Genomic DNA, 16029 nt, shown 5'->3' on the forward strand with positions numbered 1-16029 from the left:
AAACCTCTTACTCTAATGTGAAAATTTTACAGACCTGTGCTACTAAAAATGTGGTGATCCCCAGGCATACAGGAGTCCGTGAACTGCTTGTTGCTGATATGTGTCAGAGGTGTTTTTTGGTTTGTTTTTAATGTAGCAAAACTTTCTTGAAGAAGGAAGCAGTCAGCTAGATTTATATTTATCACAAGCTTCTTATCTCATTGCAGAAATGAGATAAATGGATTACATAGATATAAGTGGATTACATAACAACATAAAAAATACATGTTTTAGTACATAAAGTGGATCCCATCAGCCTAAAACAGAAGTGGTTTCCAGTTGTTGTTAGTTCTGTTTTTAGGTTGAAGCAGTTTGTTAGTCCTATTGTTTTAGGAAAAGTATTCCCTCTTCACTAGACCATAAGATTCTCCCTTCATTTAAAGTTAAAGCTGCTTTGGAATTCCCTGGTGGTCCAGTGGTTAGGACTTTCACTGCCATGGCCCAGGTTTAATCCCTCATTGGGAGCCCTAGAATAAATGAATGAATGAATTAAAGTATACTTAAATAAATAATCTAATACACACACACATATGTAAATAAAATTAAAGCTGCTGTTTTCCCCGCCACCCAAATCTGGACCTAATAGTTCTGTTGTCTCCTGTATAGTTCTCTGTCTCCTTCCCGCAGTCTGTTTACTGTCTGCTAAACCTTTGGCCTGCACATTTCAAACAGCCAGTGCTCCCTGCTCTCAGATCCTCTCTGACTGACCTGGCCTTAGTCTGCTGTTTTCCTTTGGTGATGGTATTGCTGCTTTGGTCCTCACATTGCTGTAGCCCGTGACCCAGCTGTCTCTTTCCTGACCTGCTGCAGCGCACCTTGTTGTATTTATGGTAGCATTTTCTAGCCGCTTAGTCCTCTTGCCTTTGATTCCAAAGCATTTATAAAGCCCATTTTTACGTTGTAATTATTGCTGGTTCTACCAAAAGACAGTAAACTTTGCAGACATAGTTTGAAATGAAGAGAGTCTTTAAAAGAAACATAGCCAGTTCTGTTTTTATTAAAGTAGAAAAATGTCTCATACCCTCTTTTTTGTTTGTAGCTGTTTTCAAAGAATTTATATCTAGAAAAATGAGAAGTTTTTAATTGCCATGGAAAGGGAAGCAGACGGAAAGAGAAAGTGAAGCTCTTGCATATGATTTAGTTTACTTTAGAATCAGTTACCTTTTAACTCTGATTTGACCTCTCCCCTTTTTCAGTCATTGTTGCCCTTTGATCCTAGCAGATTGTTTGGCTGGCAATCTGCCAACACATTGGCTATAGGAGGTAAGTCATTATGGATTCTTCTTGCTTTAGAAGCATTTCAGCAGTGTTGACAGTAGAGGATCATTTATGTAAAGCCAATCTAGTTTTCTCCCTCATACTTTCTATCTTAAAAATAGAAACTTAAAAAAAAAACTGGTGTGCTTTTTTTAATTGAAGTATAGTTGATTTACAATATCATGTTAGTTTCAGCTGTACAGCACTGTGATTCAGTTATATATTCTTTTTCAGATTCTTTTCCCTTATAGGTTATTACAAAATATTAAGTGCAGTGCCCTGTGCTAGACAGTAGGTCATTATTGGTTATCTGTTTTATGACACCCCACTCCAGTACTTTTGCCTGGAAAATCCCATGGACTGAGGAGCCTGGTGGGCTGCAGTCCATGGGGTCTAGAGTCAGACACGACTGAGCGACTTCACTTTCACTTTTCACTTTCATGCATTGGAGAAGGAAATGGCAACCCACTCCAGTGTTCTTGCCTGGAGAATCCCAGGGACGGGGAAGCCTGGTGGGCTGCCGTCTATGGGGTCGCACAGAGTCGGACACGATTGAAGCGACTTAGCAGCAGCAGCAGTATATGTTAATCCCAAGCTAATTTATCCCTCCCTGCCCTTTTCCCCTTTGGTAACTGTAAGTTTGTTTTCTATGTCTGTCGGTCTCTTTCTGTTTTGTAAATAAGTTCATTTGTATCATTTTTTTAGATTCCACATCTAAGCGATATGATATTTGTCTTTGTCTTTGGCTTATATCACTTAGTATGATAACCTCTAGGTCCGTCCGTGTTGCTGCTGCAGATGGCATTATTTCATTATTTTTATGGCTGAGTAGTATTCCATTGTATGTATGTGTGTGTGTGTGTGTGTGTGTGTATACACACATACATATATCTCACATCTTCCATTATGTGTATGTGTATATACACGTATATAATTTCTGCTGTGTGAGCATGTATGTGTGTGTGTATCACATCTTCTTTATCCAGCCCCTTGTTGATGGACATGAAGGTTGCCTCCATGTTGTACATAGTGCTGCTGCAGTGGACATCAGCGTGCATGATCGTTTTGAATTATTTTCTCCAGATACATGCCCAGGAGTAGGGTTACTGAATCTTGTGGGAAGTCTGCTTTTAGTTTTCTTAAGTAGCCTCCATACCGTTCTGCATAGTGGCTGTTCCAGTTTACATTCTCACCAACTGGGTAGGAGGATTCCTTTTTCTCCACACCCTCTCCAGCGTGCATTTGATGATGGCCTTTCCGACCAGAGTGCGTTGATGCCTCGTGGTAGTTTTATGGATGCTGAATTGAAAACGTCCTTTGAGTTAAAAGCCGTGAGGTCACTGGTGCTGTACCTGCTGGGAAACGTAACACAGACCCTCCGCTTACGTTTTTCCCTTTCCAAAAACCCATGTTCCCTTGCAGTATAGTATTAATATTATAAAGGTTAAAAGCGTAGGGGTTTTTAACATTAGACAGGTCCTGGCTCTGCCATGTAATAGCTGTATGACCTTGGGCACCTGATTTAACCTCTCGTCAGTTTTCCATGAAATAAGGTGAGTGACAGTGCCTTCCTCACACGTCACGAGACGCATTTAAAAAGCTCTTAGATGGTGAGCACCAGGTGTGCACACACTGCCATCCTCTCTAGACCGTAAACATTTCCTTCATTTTTTTTGTATGCCATTCCTAAACTCTGCTTTTTCTGTTTCTTTTTTACTTACTCATTTTGGGTTAGCTTTTAATATCATATTACCTGTGGTGCCTCTGCCTGTATTACTGTAAAGTAGGATTCAAATCCATACTTTTCACGTAATACATACCCTATAAATACTTACTGATGTACATAAAAGTGCATTTTCTAACATGTCAGTTTTATAAGTTCTAATTTCGGTATATTGAATTTACCTGGTGTCTAGCACAGTGCTGGGCCTGTAGCAGATATTCAGTTGGTGTTTGTTCAGTGCAGGATGAGGTAGTGCTTACTGCATTTTCAAGTGAAAACACTCATTCTAATCTCAGTGAGGTTACTGGAGAGTAGGCAGAACCCCCTGTGCGGTTCTGATGGCTCCAACTCCACCCGTTAGCCGGAGTCCTGAAGTCCTGGTGAGTATGGAGCACTCGACCCGGTACACTAGGGGAACTGAAAGGAAGCTGAAGACCTGTTCCCTGCCTTGTTTTTAGAAATTTAAAACATATTTGACGAAATAAAGCACAAATTAAATGAAATCATTATTATGAAGATGTAATACAGATGTTTTAAATTGGAGGGTTGTATTTAACTAGAATGCGTGCTGCTTTTTTCATACGGTTTTACCACGGAAAATGACCATAAGGCAACTGCATGGTAATTTGGCTTTTGCAGCAGGTTAGAGAAAATTTTCCCTTATACAAAACCTCCATACTGGTCCCCCAAACCACTAAAAAAAATCAGGGTCTTATTTGAATAAAAATTCAAGTTTGGGGACTCGCTTGTGGTTCAGTGCTTAAGACTCCACACTTCCACTGCAAGAGGCACGGGTTCAATCCCTAGTCAGGGAACTAAGATCCCACATGCTGTGCTGTGTGACCAAAAAAAACACAAAGACTCAGATTTGTTCATTTGGCTTTATGTGAACTCTGTAAATAATGGATGAATGAATGGTTCTACATGCAATTTTAAGTTATCAAAATCAATCTGCTCTTACAAAAAATACAGATAAGACGTGACAGTTTTTTGATCTCGAGGGAGGTGTAATTTTAAGGAATAGCTTTGTAAGATGATGGGCTCCTCTAAAGTCTTCAAATCTTTTTTTAATTAAGAACCTAGTCAGAATGTAAAAATTCCTTTGGAATTGCATGGGAGGATATAATTTTACTTCAGCTTTGAACTATGAAAATAAGAGCAGATGCACTGTTTTCCAGAAATGGTTCCTTACAGTTCAAAATGTTTTATCTCCTTTTTAAAATAGGTCTTTAGTGGTTAAGAAGCAGTTAAAGATTAGGGCTTGATAGGAACAATTATTTCATATGAACTTTCCACATCCACATATCTTTTGACTTCATATTTCTCTAAAAAAAGAAAAAATGTTTTTTTCTGCTTTTTCCATGGGCACAGAGGAACTTTGAAACACTGCTGGTCTTAGAAAGATGGTATGATGCAGATAATAAGGTGCTCATGAACGCAACATGAGAAACAGAAGTAGCTATAATAAAAGATTATTAGGGTATTAATGTGGAGAAATGAATATTCTCAGTATTTTGGAAAAGGTACAACGCGTTGGTCTTGAATAGAGGATTCGTATAAATATGATACGAAGGCGTTCACCGTGTAAATGAGCTGTGTGAATGAGTTAAAAGGCTCTGTGTGCCGATTATTAACAGATTTTGTAGTTAAAGGGTTATTGCCAATGTGAACTTAAAGAATCATCAAATACAGAATTACAGCATCTAAAATAACAAGTTCAATAGGTTTAAAACATACGTTTTTACGTGGCTTCTGAGGTACACATTTTTGCGTAAAATGAGGGCTACTGCTCCACATTTAAAATGATTACATTTTGGTGGTTCAAAGTGATACACAGTGGTACAAAATGATGATCGCGACCAGTTTTCTTTCACCATTGCCAAGTTAAGTTTTCCACATGCCGATATGAAGTTGATCATGGTGAGGTGCAGAGGATTAATATTGCTTCACTTTCCCCCAGATGCAGCGAGTCAGCTCCCACATTTCTCTAGCCCTGACCTGGTTAATAAATACGCTGTAGTAGAACGTCTGAATTTTGCTTATTATTTACATCATGGGCGGCCATCATTTGCATTTGGTACTTTTCTGGTTCAGGAATTAACCAAGAGCAAGACCCCCAAGCAGCTGTGAGTATTTAAAATATAATTTATACTCTTAATAAAAAGCATATTTGTGTATTTTTATACACGCATTTATAAAAACCTACTGGAAACATACCACAGTTGGTCGTTTTATTTTTCATTTGTACTTTTCTGTATACCCTAGGAGTCTGGCACTTAATCTTACTTTGTGAATAGGAAAAAGATTAAAATATATTTTTAAATATCATAAATATATCTTAGAATCATGTCTTTAAAAATTGAACCAGGAGCTTGCCAAATGTTAGCAGTTTCAAAGAGGGAATTTTATAATTAGATGTGAATTCTGTATTTAAGATCTTGGTCTTTTATAATTCACTTTTGTAAAGCACAGAATTGAGAGGAGTATTTGATATAATCAGCAGCTAAATACAGACTTAGTATCTTGGTTTATTTTATAGGTAACTAATGCAACTTTATGGTAAAATATTCAAGTAAATCAGAGGATGAAAAGTGAAAAAAAAAATGTTTTGTCTCTCAGCTTCAATTCTATTGTACATAGTAAAAATAACCATGGTTAACTTCTTGTGTATCTTTCCTCTGAATTTTTCTATTCATATAAAAGAACATATATGAGTCCTTTAAAATGCATGAGCTTTATGATGTCACACTTTAGGTGCCATTAATTTTCTTGGTAGGTTGTGTGAAAGTGAAGTCGCTCAGTCGTGTCCGACTCTTTGCGACCCCATGGACTGTAGCCTATCAGGCTCCTCCGTCGGTGGAATTTTCCAAGCAAGAGTGCTGGAGTGGATTGCCGTTTCCTTCTCCAGGGGATCTTCCCGACCCAGGAATTGAACCCGGGTCTCCTGCATTGCAGGCAGACGCTTTACCGTCTGAGCCACCAGGGAAGGGTAGTTTATGTACATCCTTAGAATTAATAAGATCACAGGTTGACCGTCTCTCATAAATTCTTTTCCATGTTCCCCTGAATGAAGTTGGAAGCAAAAATTACTTGGACTATGAACAGGTGTTTTAGGAAAAGGTGAAATATAAAGGAATAGGGGGCTATGGAGCCAGAAGACAACTAAAAGCTACCAAGAACCTAAGTGGATGAGTACAGGGGGTGAAAAAAAGCAATGGGGGGACAGGGGAGGAAGTCACAAAGTCCACAAGTATCACTGATGTAAATCCATCTGCTTTTTCTGGTGAGAAAAAAGTTTCACGTGTTGATGTGATTTTTGATCCCTTTCTTTCTCAGGGTCCAGCAAGTCGGCCATGAAGCCTATGTTTTAGGGCTCTCCTGCTTCCACATATCTTCAATAGGAGCCGCCTGTGTATGCTTCTTAGAATTGCTTGGTCTCGACAGCCTTAAGCTCAGAGTTGATATGAAAGTGGCCAATATAATTTTGAACTACAAGTGTGGAAATGAAGATGCTCAGTACAACTCGATCAGAGAGTCGCTAAGTATAGCACCTTTATGTCGTTTGTTTTGTTTAAAGGACAAGGGACAAATGGGTCTAAAGCATTGAATTGTGAGTGGTTGGGGAAGAAACAATTATCTTCTGCTTCATCCTTTTTCTGCAGAATGTTTGTACTTTATCTCATTTCTTTGGGCCCGTTAATGGGTTTCTGAAATGTCTCTGGGCCACACTCTTCAAGTAGAAATGCCCAGTTCCTGGGAATTCCCTGACAGTCCAGTGGTTGGGACACTGATTTCACTGCAGTGGCCCAGGTTTGATCCCTATTTGAGGAACTAAGATCCTCCAAGCCATGCATTGTGGCCAAAAAAAGAGGAAATGCCCACTTCCTGACCATACTTTTCTCTTGACCGTATTTTGTGGTTTAAATTTCTTATAGCTGAAAAACTGTCTAAACTTGCTCTGGGTGAAAGGGCAACCATAGAAGAATTACTTGTTCTCTTAGAAGAAGGCATATGGAGCAACATTCAGCAGCAGGAAATACAGAGGTTTGTGAGCTGCAACCCTCACCTCTTTTTCAGGAAACCTGACCATTCCAGTCTGTGTTTGCCTAGTGTTTCTTCTCTCAGATGTTTTTGCCAGTCCCCCCTAGACCTTATCTTCTTCCTCATGGAGTACTTAGCGTACTTTAATGCATCTTGCCATCAGTAAAAGGAGAATGAAGATAATGATTCCTTCTTTAGAGAGGGTTCCCAAGAGGTGGAGAGGAGCTTTGCCTCTGCCAGGGCCCTGCTGGTCTGAGACATCGCCACTGTTAACATGTCGGAATCGGGTGCAGGATGGGTCTCACAAAAGTTGACTCTAAGTGATGTCCTTGATTTTTTTTTTTTCTTGCTAATATATGTCAACTGATAATGGAAGGTGAGGTGACCATCTTTCCACAGAAACCCCTCTCTTTACACATTGACGTCATCTTTCCTCTCTGCTGTCCACTGGGGTTGACCCTGCCACCCCAGCCCTGGGGATGCACCATTCTCCTGTCCCTCCCTTCACCGACTGTGTGCTCAGCAGGTACCCTCCCCTTAGCGAGGAAGTCCAGGTGCCTGTCAGGCCTCCCTCTGACACTTAAAGAGAATCATGCAAGAGAATCAGGCACTCAGTTTCTCGAGGGAATGTTTTCTCAGTTCTCCTAAAGATGCTACATTACATAGCTGGTTTGACAGACACTTGGTTGGTACCGGTGTGGGGCGGTGGGGGGTGGGAAAGGAATTTTGCCAGTATGCTGAGAAAGCTGTTGTGCATTATGGACGAAAGTTCTTTTTTCAAAGCCTTCTAATAAATATTTGGTGTTTGTTGAAAGGCATTTTAGAGAATATACTGTAGTTAAATTTATTTTTTGCTAAGTTTCTAGCTTAAAGCTGTATTTTAACAAGTTCTTTCCCTCTTACCCCCATATCCACTCCCAATTACAGGTTATCCAGTGAATCCAGCAGCCAGTGGGCATTAGTGGTACAGTTCTGCAGGCTCCACAATATAAAACCGAGCACATCTTACCTTAGAGAATGTGCCAGAGCAAATGACTGGTTACAGTTTATTATTCATAGCCAGCTCCATAGTCACCACCCAGAGGAGGTAAGCCACCGATTGTTCCTGGTTATTAAAGAAGAGGAAATTGGAGCACTTCTCAGAAGACAGTGTTCTTTCTGTTGTATATCATAAGCTTTTGTTTGCTATGGTGACTATTTTTACTGAGATTTCTGTGGGTTGGCTTCAGACAAAGGACTAGTCATTACTACCAAAGAGCTGAAGGAAGAGTTTGTGTGACTCTAGATTGAATCTGGAAACTCACTCAGACATAACAAATGACTTTAAAATTGTGCGGTCACTTCTGACATACAACGGTCACTTCTGACAGTTCAGGGTGAGAAAGAACAAGTTTGCCTCTTTGTCCAACATTTTTAGCTCCAGCTGAAATTGGAATTTGATTGTCTTTTTTGATCATCATCTAATATGTTTTTAGGTGAAATATCTTCTCCAGTATTTCAGCCCTGTTCTTCAGGACCATTTAAGACTGGCTTTTGAGAACTTGCCCTCAATGTCCAACTCCAGAATGGACAGTGACCAGGTCTGCAACAGGTCCTCACAGGAACTCCAGAGACACAAAGAAGAGATGACGGATTTCTTTCAGATTCTGCTTCAGTGTTCAGAGGTGCCAGACTCCTGGTGCTGGCTCCTGGGAGAAGCAGTGAGACAAAAGGCCCCAATCCTCAGTGTCCTGGCCTCATGTCTCCAGGTGAGGATCTCAAAAAGCCTAAATTAAGGACTCAGAGGGCAGTAGAAAAAGCTGAAAGAAGACAGAGAAGGCTGACGTCAGGGAGGCTGCGAGGCGAGGGCAGTGAGGCTCCAGCGTGGATTTGCAGGTCCCTAACACCTATGCTGCTCCTGCTTAGGCCCTGGGCCGTCTCGTGCGCTTCCTTGTGCCCTAACGTTCAGTGACTGAAGTGGTCAGAGCCCTGGCTCCGGGCTGGCAGTCACAGAGAAGGGTGCTTTGGTGGGCCGACCTCCTCTGCTCTCCTCTTGAGCAGGATGGGGGATGCTCGGAACAGTCCCTTGGTCAGCAGTTCTATGGAGGACAGGCTTGTTTTCTTACACTCAGTACTTCCCTGACCTCCACATAGATCCCCTCAGGCTTTTGGCCTTTTGGTCTACTGTACTCTGCAGGACAGCTTATTATAGTCCCTTGGTTGTTCATTAGAGTTTGTTTCATGTCTGAAGGCTTTTCAAGTCATCTTAACCAATTTAGCGAGGTGACTTGTTCTCAACAGGAAATACCCATCTGTAGTTGTAGCATTGCTGGAAGCTTCCTCAGTCAGGCAGTCCATGTGTAGGCGTTCCTTACTTTGAAGAGTTTTTTCCGCTGGCAGGATGCCAGTGCTGTCTCTTGTCTCTGTGTCTGGATCATCGCCTCTGTGGAGCCCCACGTTGCAGCTGAAGCAGTGGGACCCCTTCAGGACTCAGCGGAGGGCCACGTCTGGGGCCTGGAGGACCTCTCCGTCATCTGGAGGACATTGCTAACAAGGCAGAAGATCAGGACTCTCATCAGAGGTTTCCAGCTTTTCTTTAAGGTAGTGTTAATTCATTCTTTCCTCAGTCTAAAGGCCTTACTTCAGAATATCCACCATTGGCTTTTTCAATTATTCCTGTCCCTGGGATTTTTTTTCCAAGCCAACAATAGATAGTGATACTAGAACTATCACTTATTTAGCAAAGTGCTTTATATATATCATTTTAGTTGATTCTTACAATAATCCTGTGTAAAGTAGTATTTTATAAGGATGTTATGAGTGATATTATCCTCATTTTACAGAATGATATACCAAGGCTCACAGAGCTTAAGAAACATGCCCAGGGTCTCAAAATGCTTTAGTAAGTTGTTTACTTACAGTTCAGATCCATACTCTCCAATTCAAAAACTCCTATCCTCTGAACAGAAAGCTCCCATCGAAGTGATGAAATTGTATTGACTGATGCCACAGACGAACAGTAGTTCAGCAGGTCAGTGGAGCCCATCACCGGGGAGTGTGCGCTGGCCACGGTGTCTCAGCTGCGTCCAGTGGAGCATCCGCTGCTCATGTGTAGTGGACCAGGCACAGGACAGACAGAAAATGGGCTGTTGAGTAGGTGTGCCTGGCCTGAGATCTTTTTTCCAGAAGGAAATATAAATTTAATTTCTGTTCTTTTTAACATAGATGATTTCACTTTACTATGAAGCTTTATTAATAGTTTTGTTTTACTGTAACCTGTCTTGTATTGGCATTATTCATTGAGAAAATAGTATTAAATTTCAGGATTTTGTAACTTCATTCAAACTCTTCCTCAAAGGATTCCCCACTCCTGTTGATGATGGAGATGTATGAACTCTGTATGTTCTTCAAGAATTATAAGGAGGCTGAAGCTAAACTTGTGGAGTTCCAGCAGAGCCTTGAAACTGTAAGTTGGAATTATAGTAATCTTTCTTGCTGATCTGAAATTGACTAAAGTGACCTCTTGTCTACTCAGAGTCAGGATATGACAACAGGTGAATAGCTGTTAACATGGCATGATTCATACTGAATCATTTATACCACTCCAGAGATGGAGAGGCAGGACGGGAGTTGCAGTGACCTTGCTTATAGCAGATCAGTTGCCATGGATGACAGGGAGGTTTCATCCAGTGTGCTAATGACCTCTGATCAGTATCCTGACGCTGTAGCCAACCTCAGTGGAAAAGGAATTAATGGTGTCTGCTGTGGATGCTACAGAGGAGTGTGGTGGTTACATGGGCCGTGTTTTGCCAGTCCAAAAACAACTTTGAGTGTGAAGGGGGTTTAATACTGCTTTTGTTCACTATGACAGAAAATAATGGCTTTTTCCATCAATACTCATGGTTTCTGTCCAAATGATGCTGAACCTTACGGTTAATTTCAGGCTTTACCTATTCCGGTGCTTGTTTCGGGCCTGTTTAGCATGTGGAACTGAGTAACCCTATGGAAAAAAGAGGAACTTAGAAAAAAGGAAAAGAAATATGCCTTGGTCCTGCTTGGAGTTTCAGCACTTTTGCCCTCTATCCTAAAAGAGCTCTATGATAAATGAGACAAAACCATATACTGATTTTACCCAACAAATATATCACAATGGAATCTTAGTATAAGATTTTCCTCCCCATCACATTGATCTTAACTATAGTGAAACTTCTTTAAAGTTTTATTATTTGAAAATATTGAATCGGTTACTCAAAAAACCCTGAGGTTCCTAAATTATAGAAAATAGAGACATTCATTTCCTTGGTCTGTCACTCTCCATGACTGGAGCCATACCAGGTAACTTCTTTTTTTTTTTAATTATTTTTTTAAATTGTGATAAAATGCATATAACATTTTTCATTTTAACTGATTTTAAGTGTATAGTTCAGTGGCATTAACTACATTCACATTATTGTACAACCATCCATCCCTATAGCTTTTTTCATCTTGCAAAACTGAAATTTTATAGCCATTAAACAATAATTCCTCAGTCTCCCCTACCACTAGCCCCTGTCAATCACCATTCTACTTTCTGTGTTTATGATTTTGACTGCGTCCCTCATGGCAGTGGGATCATACAGTACTTTTCTTCTTGTGACTTGCTTATTTCACTAAACACAATATCCTCAAGATTCATCTCTGTTGTAGCATGTGTCAGAATGTCCTTCCTTTTTGGTGCTAAGTAATATTCCACTGTATTTATATACCAATCTATTCATCTGTCAGTAGACATTTGGGTAACGTCTTATGTTTTAGCTATTGCAGCTAATGCTGCCACGAACGTGTTGTACAAATACCTTGAGACTTTGCTTTCAGTTTGCTTGGGTATCTACCTAGAAGTGTAATTGCTGGATGATAATGGTAATTCTATTTTTGATATTTTGAGAAACTGCCCTACCATTTTCAATAGCAGCTCTACCATTGCCACCAACAGTACACAGGCTTCTGGTTTTCCACATACTCTTAAACACTTGTTGCTTTCTGTTTTTTTGATAGTCTTCATCCTAACTGGTGTGAGAATGCTGTCTCATTGTATTTTTGACTCGCATTCCCCTAATGATTAGTGATGCTGAACATCTTTTCATGTGCTTATTGGCCACTTATATATCTTCTTGGAAGAAACATCTGTTCAAGTCCTTTGCCCATTTTTTTAATTCAATTGTGTTTTGGTTGTTGAGTTTTAGGAATTCTCTACATATTCTGATACTAATCCCATAGCATACATATGATTTGCAAATTTTTTCTCCCTTTTTGTGGGTAGCCTTTTTACTCTGTTGACCGTGTCTTTTGATACACAAAATTGCTTAAATTTTCATGAAGTCCAGTTTGCATGGTTTTTTGTTGTTGTTACCTGTGCATGTGGTGTCCTAGCCAAGAAATTATTGCCAAATCCAGTGTTGTGAAGCTCTTATGTTTTCTTCCAAGAGTTATAATTTTTTAGATGTTACGTATTTAGGTCCTTGATCTGTTTCGAGTTAATTTTGTGTATGGGTTAGGGTCCAACTTCCTTGTTTTGCTTGTGGATATCCAGCTTTCCCAACACCTTTTGTTGAAAAGACTGTTCTTTCTTCTTAAATGGTCTTGGCATCCTTGTCAAAAATAATTGGACCGTGTATGTGAGGGCTTATTTCTGGACTTTCATTTTAAACCATTGGCTTATATGTCTTGTCTTTGGCTATTTTGGTTAGTGTAGTAGTTTTGTAGTACGTTTTGAAATCAGGAAGAGTGCTCTGCTGCTGCTGCTGCTGCTAAGTCGCTTCAGTCGTGTCCGACTCTGTGCAACCCCATAGATGGCAGCCCACCAGACTCTGCCGTCCCTGGGATTCTCCAGGCAAGAACACTGGAGTGGGTTGCCATTGCCTTCTCCACTGTGTGTTTAAAGTTTTTTTTCATGATTGTTTTGGCTATTCAGGGTCCCTTGAGATTCCATATGATTTTAGAATTTTCTGTCTTGGGGATCTTGATAGGAATTACATTGAATTTGTAGATTGTGGGGATAGTAATAATATTTTAACTATGGTAGACCTACAGTTTATAACCATAGAATGTATTTCCATTTATTTATGTCTTTAATTACTTTCAGTGGTGTTTTGTGGTTTTCATTGTACAGATCTTTTACCTCATTGGTTAAGTTTAATTCCTGAGTACTTTTATTCTTTATTTTTGGCTGTGCCATGTGGCATGTGGAATCTTAGTTCCCTGACAAGGGATTGGACCCACACCTTCTACAGTGGAAATCTTAACCACTGGACCAGAAGAAAAGTCCTATTTTTGATGCTATTGGAAATGGAAAGATTTTATAATTTCCTTTTCAGATTGCTCATTATTTGTATATAGAAATGCAGTTGATTTTTTGGTGTTGACTTTGTATCCTGCAACTTTGCTCATTTACTGTTAAGTTTTATGGTAGAATCTTTAGGATTTTCTATGTAAGATCATACCTGCAAACAGAGATAGTTTTATTTCTTCTTGTATGCCTTTTATTTCCTTTTCTTGCCTAAACACTCTGGCTAGAACTTACCGAAATGTGTTGACTAGAAAGGTAGAAGCAGGCATCCTTGTCTTGTTCTTGATCTTAGAGGAATGCTTTCAGTCTTGCACCACTGAGGATGACGTTTGTTGTGGGTTTTTCACGTGAGGGTTTTTTGGGTTTTTTTAAGTTTTACTTACGTGTTTTTGGCTGTGCTAGGTCTTTGGTGCTGCACGTGAGCTTTCTCTAGTTGCGGACAGCAGGGCCTGCTGTCTGGCTGTGGGGTGTGGGCTTCTCCTTGCGGAGGACAGGCTCTAGGGGCCGTGGGCGACCGTAGTTGCAGCATGTGGATTGGTGGTTGTGGCGCCCGGGCTTAGTTGTTCCCTGGCATGTGGGATCTTCCTGGACCAGGGATGGGACCTGTGTCTCTTGCTTTGGCAAGCAGATTCTCAACCACTGGACCCCCAGGGAAGCCCTCACGTGAGGTTTTTATTATGTGGATGGAGGTAGTTTCCTTCTGTGCCTCGTTTGTTGAGTGTATTCTTATCATGCAGTGGTGTTTTAATTTTGTCAGATGCCTTTTCTGCATCAATTGAGATGATCATGTGTTTTTTTTTTCCTTCATTCTGTTGAAAACTGTGATATGTACATTGAATTTTGTATGTTGAACCATTCTTGCATTCCAGAAATAAATTCTATTTGGCTGTGGTATGCAGTCCTTTTAATATGCTGCTGAATTCATTTTGCCAGGCTTGTATTAAGGATTTTTGCATCGGTGTTTATAAGGGAGATTAGTCTGTAGTTTTCTTTTAGTGTCTTTATCTGTCTTTGGTATCAAGTTTATGCTGGTTTCATAGACTAAGTTGAGATGTGTTTTCACTAGTTTTTTGGAAAGTTTGAGGAGGACTGGTATCAATTCTTCTTTAAATGTTTGGTAGAATTCACCAGTAAACCCATTAGGTCCATGACTTTGCTTTGTTAGAAATTGGTTTTGGTTGGGACTTTTTTGACTACTGATTAAATCTCCTTACTAGGAGATTTGGTCAGATTATCTAGTTCTTTGTGATTTATTCTTGGTAGGTTTTGTGTTTCTAGGAATTTGTCCATTTCATCTCGGTTATCCAATTTATTGCCATACAATTGTTCATAGTACTCTCTTATAATTCTTTCTGTAGAATAGGTAGTAATGTCCCCACTTCCATTGCCGATCTGGTAATTTGAGTCTTCTTTCTTTAAAAGTTGTTTAATTTCCATAATTTTGTGAGTGTTCCAGTTTTCCTTCTGTTACTTATAAATCATCCCACTGTTGTCAGAGAAGATGCTTCATATGATACCTGTCTTTTAAAATCTGCTGCTGCTGCTGCTAAGTCGCTTCAGTCGTGTCCGACTCTGTGCGACGCCGTAGACAGCAGCCCACCAGGCTCCCCGTCCCTGGGATTCTCCAGGCAATAACACTGGAGTGGGTTGCCATTTCTTTCTTCAATGCATGAAAGTGAAAAGTAAAAGTGAAGTCGCTCAATCGTGTCCGACCCTCAGCGACCCCATGGACTGCAGCCTTCCAGGCTCCTCCATCCATGGGATTTGCCAGGCAAGAGTACTGGAGTAGGGTGCCACTGCCTTCTCCGAGTGGTTTTCCCTACTTTCTTCAATTGAAGTCTGAATTTGGCAATAAGGAGTTCATGATCTGAGCCACAGTCAGCTCCCGGTCTTATTTTTGCTGACTGTATAGAGCTTCTCCATCTTCGGCTGCAGAGAATATAATAAGTGTGATTTTGGTGTTGACCATCTGGTGATGTCCATGTGTAGAGTCTTCTCTTGTCTTGTTGGAAGAGGGTGTTTGCTATGACCAGTGCGTTCTCTTGGCAAAACTCTATTAGTCTTTGCCCTGCTTCATTCCGTATTCCAAGGCCAAATTTGCCTGTTACTCCAGGTGTTTCTTGACTTCCTGCTTTTGCATTCCAGTCCCCTATAATGAAAAGGACATCTTTTTTGGGTGTTCTTTCCAAAAGGTCTTGTAGGTCTTCATAGAACCATTCAACTTTAGCTTCTTCAGCGTTACTGCTTGGAGCATAGGCTTGGATTACCGTGATATTGAATGGTTTGCCTTGGAAATGAACAGAGATCATTCTGTCATTTTTGAGATTGCATTCGAGTACTGCATATCAGACTCTTTTGTTGACCATGATGGCTACTCCACTTCTTCTAAGGGATTCTTGCCCACAGTAGTAGAATAATGGTCATCTGAGTTAAATTCGCCCATTCCAGTCCATTTTAGTTCACTGATTCCTAGAATGTCGACATTCACTCTTGCCATCTCCTGTTTGACCACTTGCAATTTGCCTTGATTCATGGACCTAACATTCCAGGTTCCTATGCAGTATTGCTCTTTACAGCACTGGAACTGGACATGGAACAACAGACTGGTCCCAAATAGGAAAAGGCTATATATTGTCACCCTGCTTATTTAACTTATATGCAGAGT

At 40.4% G+C, this 16029-nt stretch overlaps 1 protein-coding gene across 5 annotated transcripts in view; it reads left to right on the plus strand.

Annotated features, from left to right (window-relative positions):
- Nucleotides 1–16029, plus strand: part of SPG11 (SPG11 vesicle trafficking associated, spatacsin) — a 76134-nt gene that overhangs the window by 34713 nt on the left and 25392 nt on the right. For all 5 annotated transcript variants that reach the window (XM_025295076.3, XM_025295073.3, XM_025295074.3 and 2 more), the window contains exons 20-27: nt 1236–1302; nt 4980–5145; nt 6356–6561; nt 6955–7063; nt 7988–8147; nt 8536–8808; nt 9440–9640; nt 10398–10505. In XM_025295076.3, coding sequence (XP_025150861.3) covers nt 1236–1302; nt 4980–5145; nt 6356–6561; nt 6955–7063; nt 7988–8147; nt 8536–8808; nt 9440–9640; nt 10398–10505 — 1290 coding nt within the window. The remainder of the gene's footprint in view (nt 1–1235; nt 1303–4979; nt 5146–6355; nt 6562–6954; nt 7064–7987; nt 8148–8535; nt 8809–9439; nt 9641–10397; nt 10506–16029) is intronic.

The sequence above is a fragment of the Bubalus bubalis genome, chromosome 11, assembly GCF_019923935.1.
Source record: "Bubalus bubalis isolate 160015118507 breed Murrah chromosome 11, NDDB_SH_1, whole genome shotgun sequence".
NCBI classification, from domain to species: domain Eukaryota; kingdom Metazoa; phylum Chordata; class Mammalia; order Artiodactyla; family Bovidae; genus Bubalus; species Bubalus bubalis.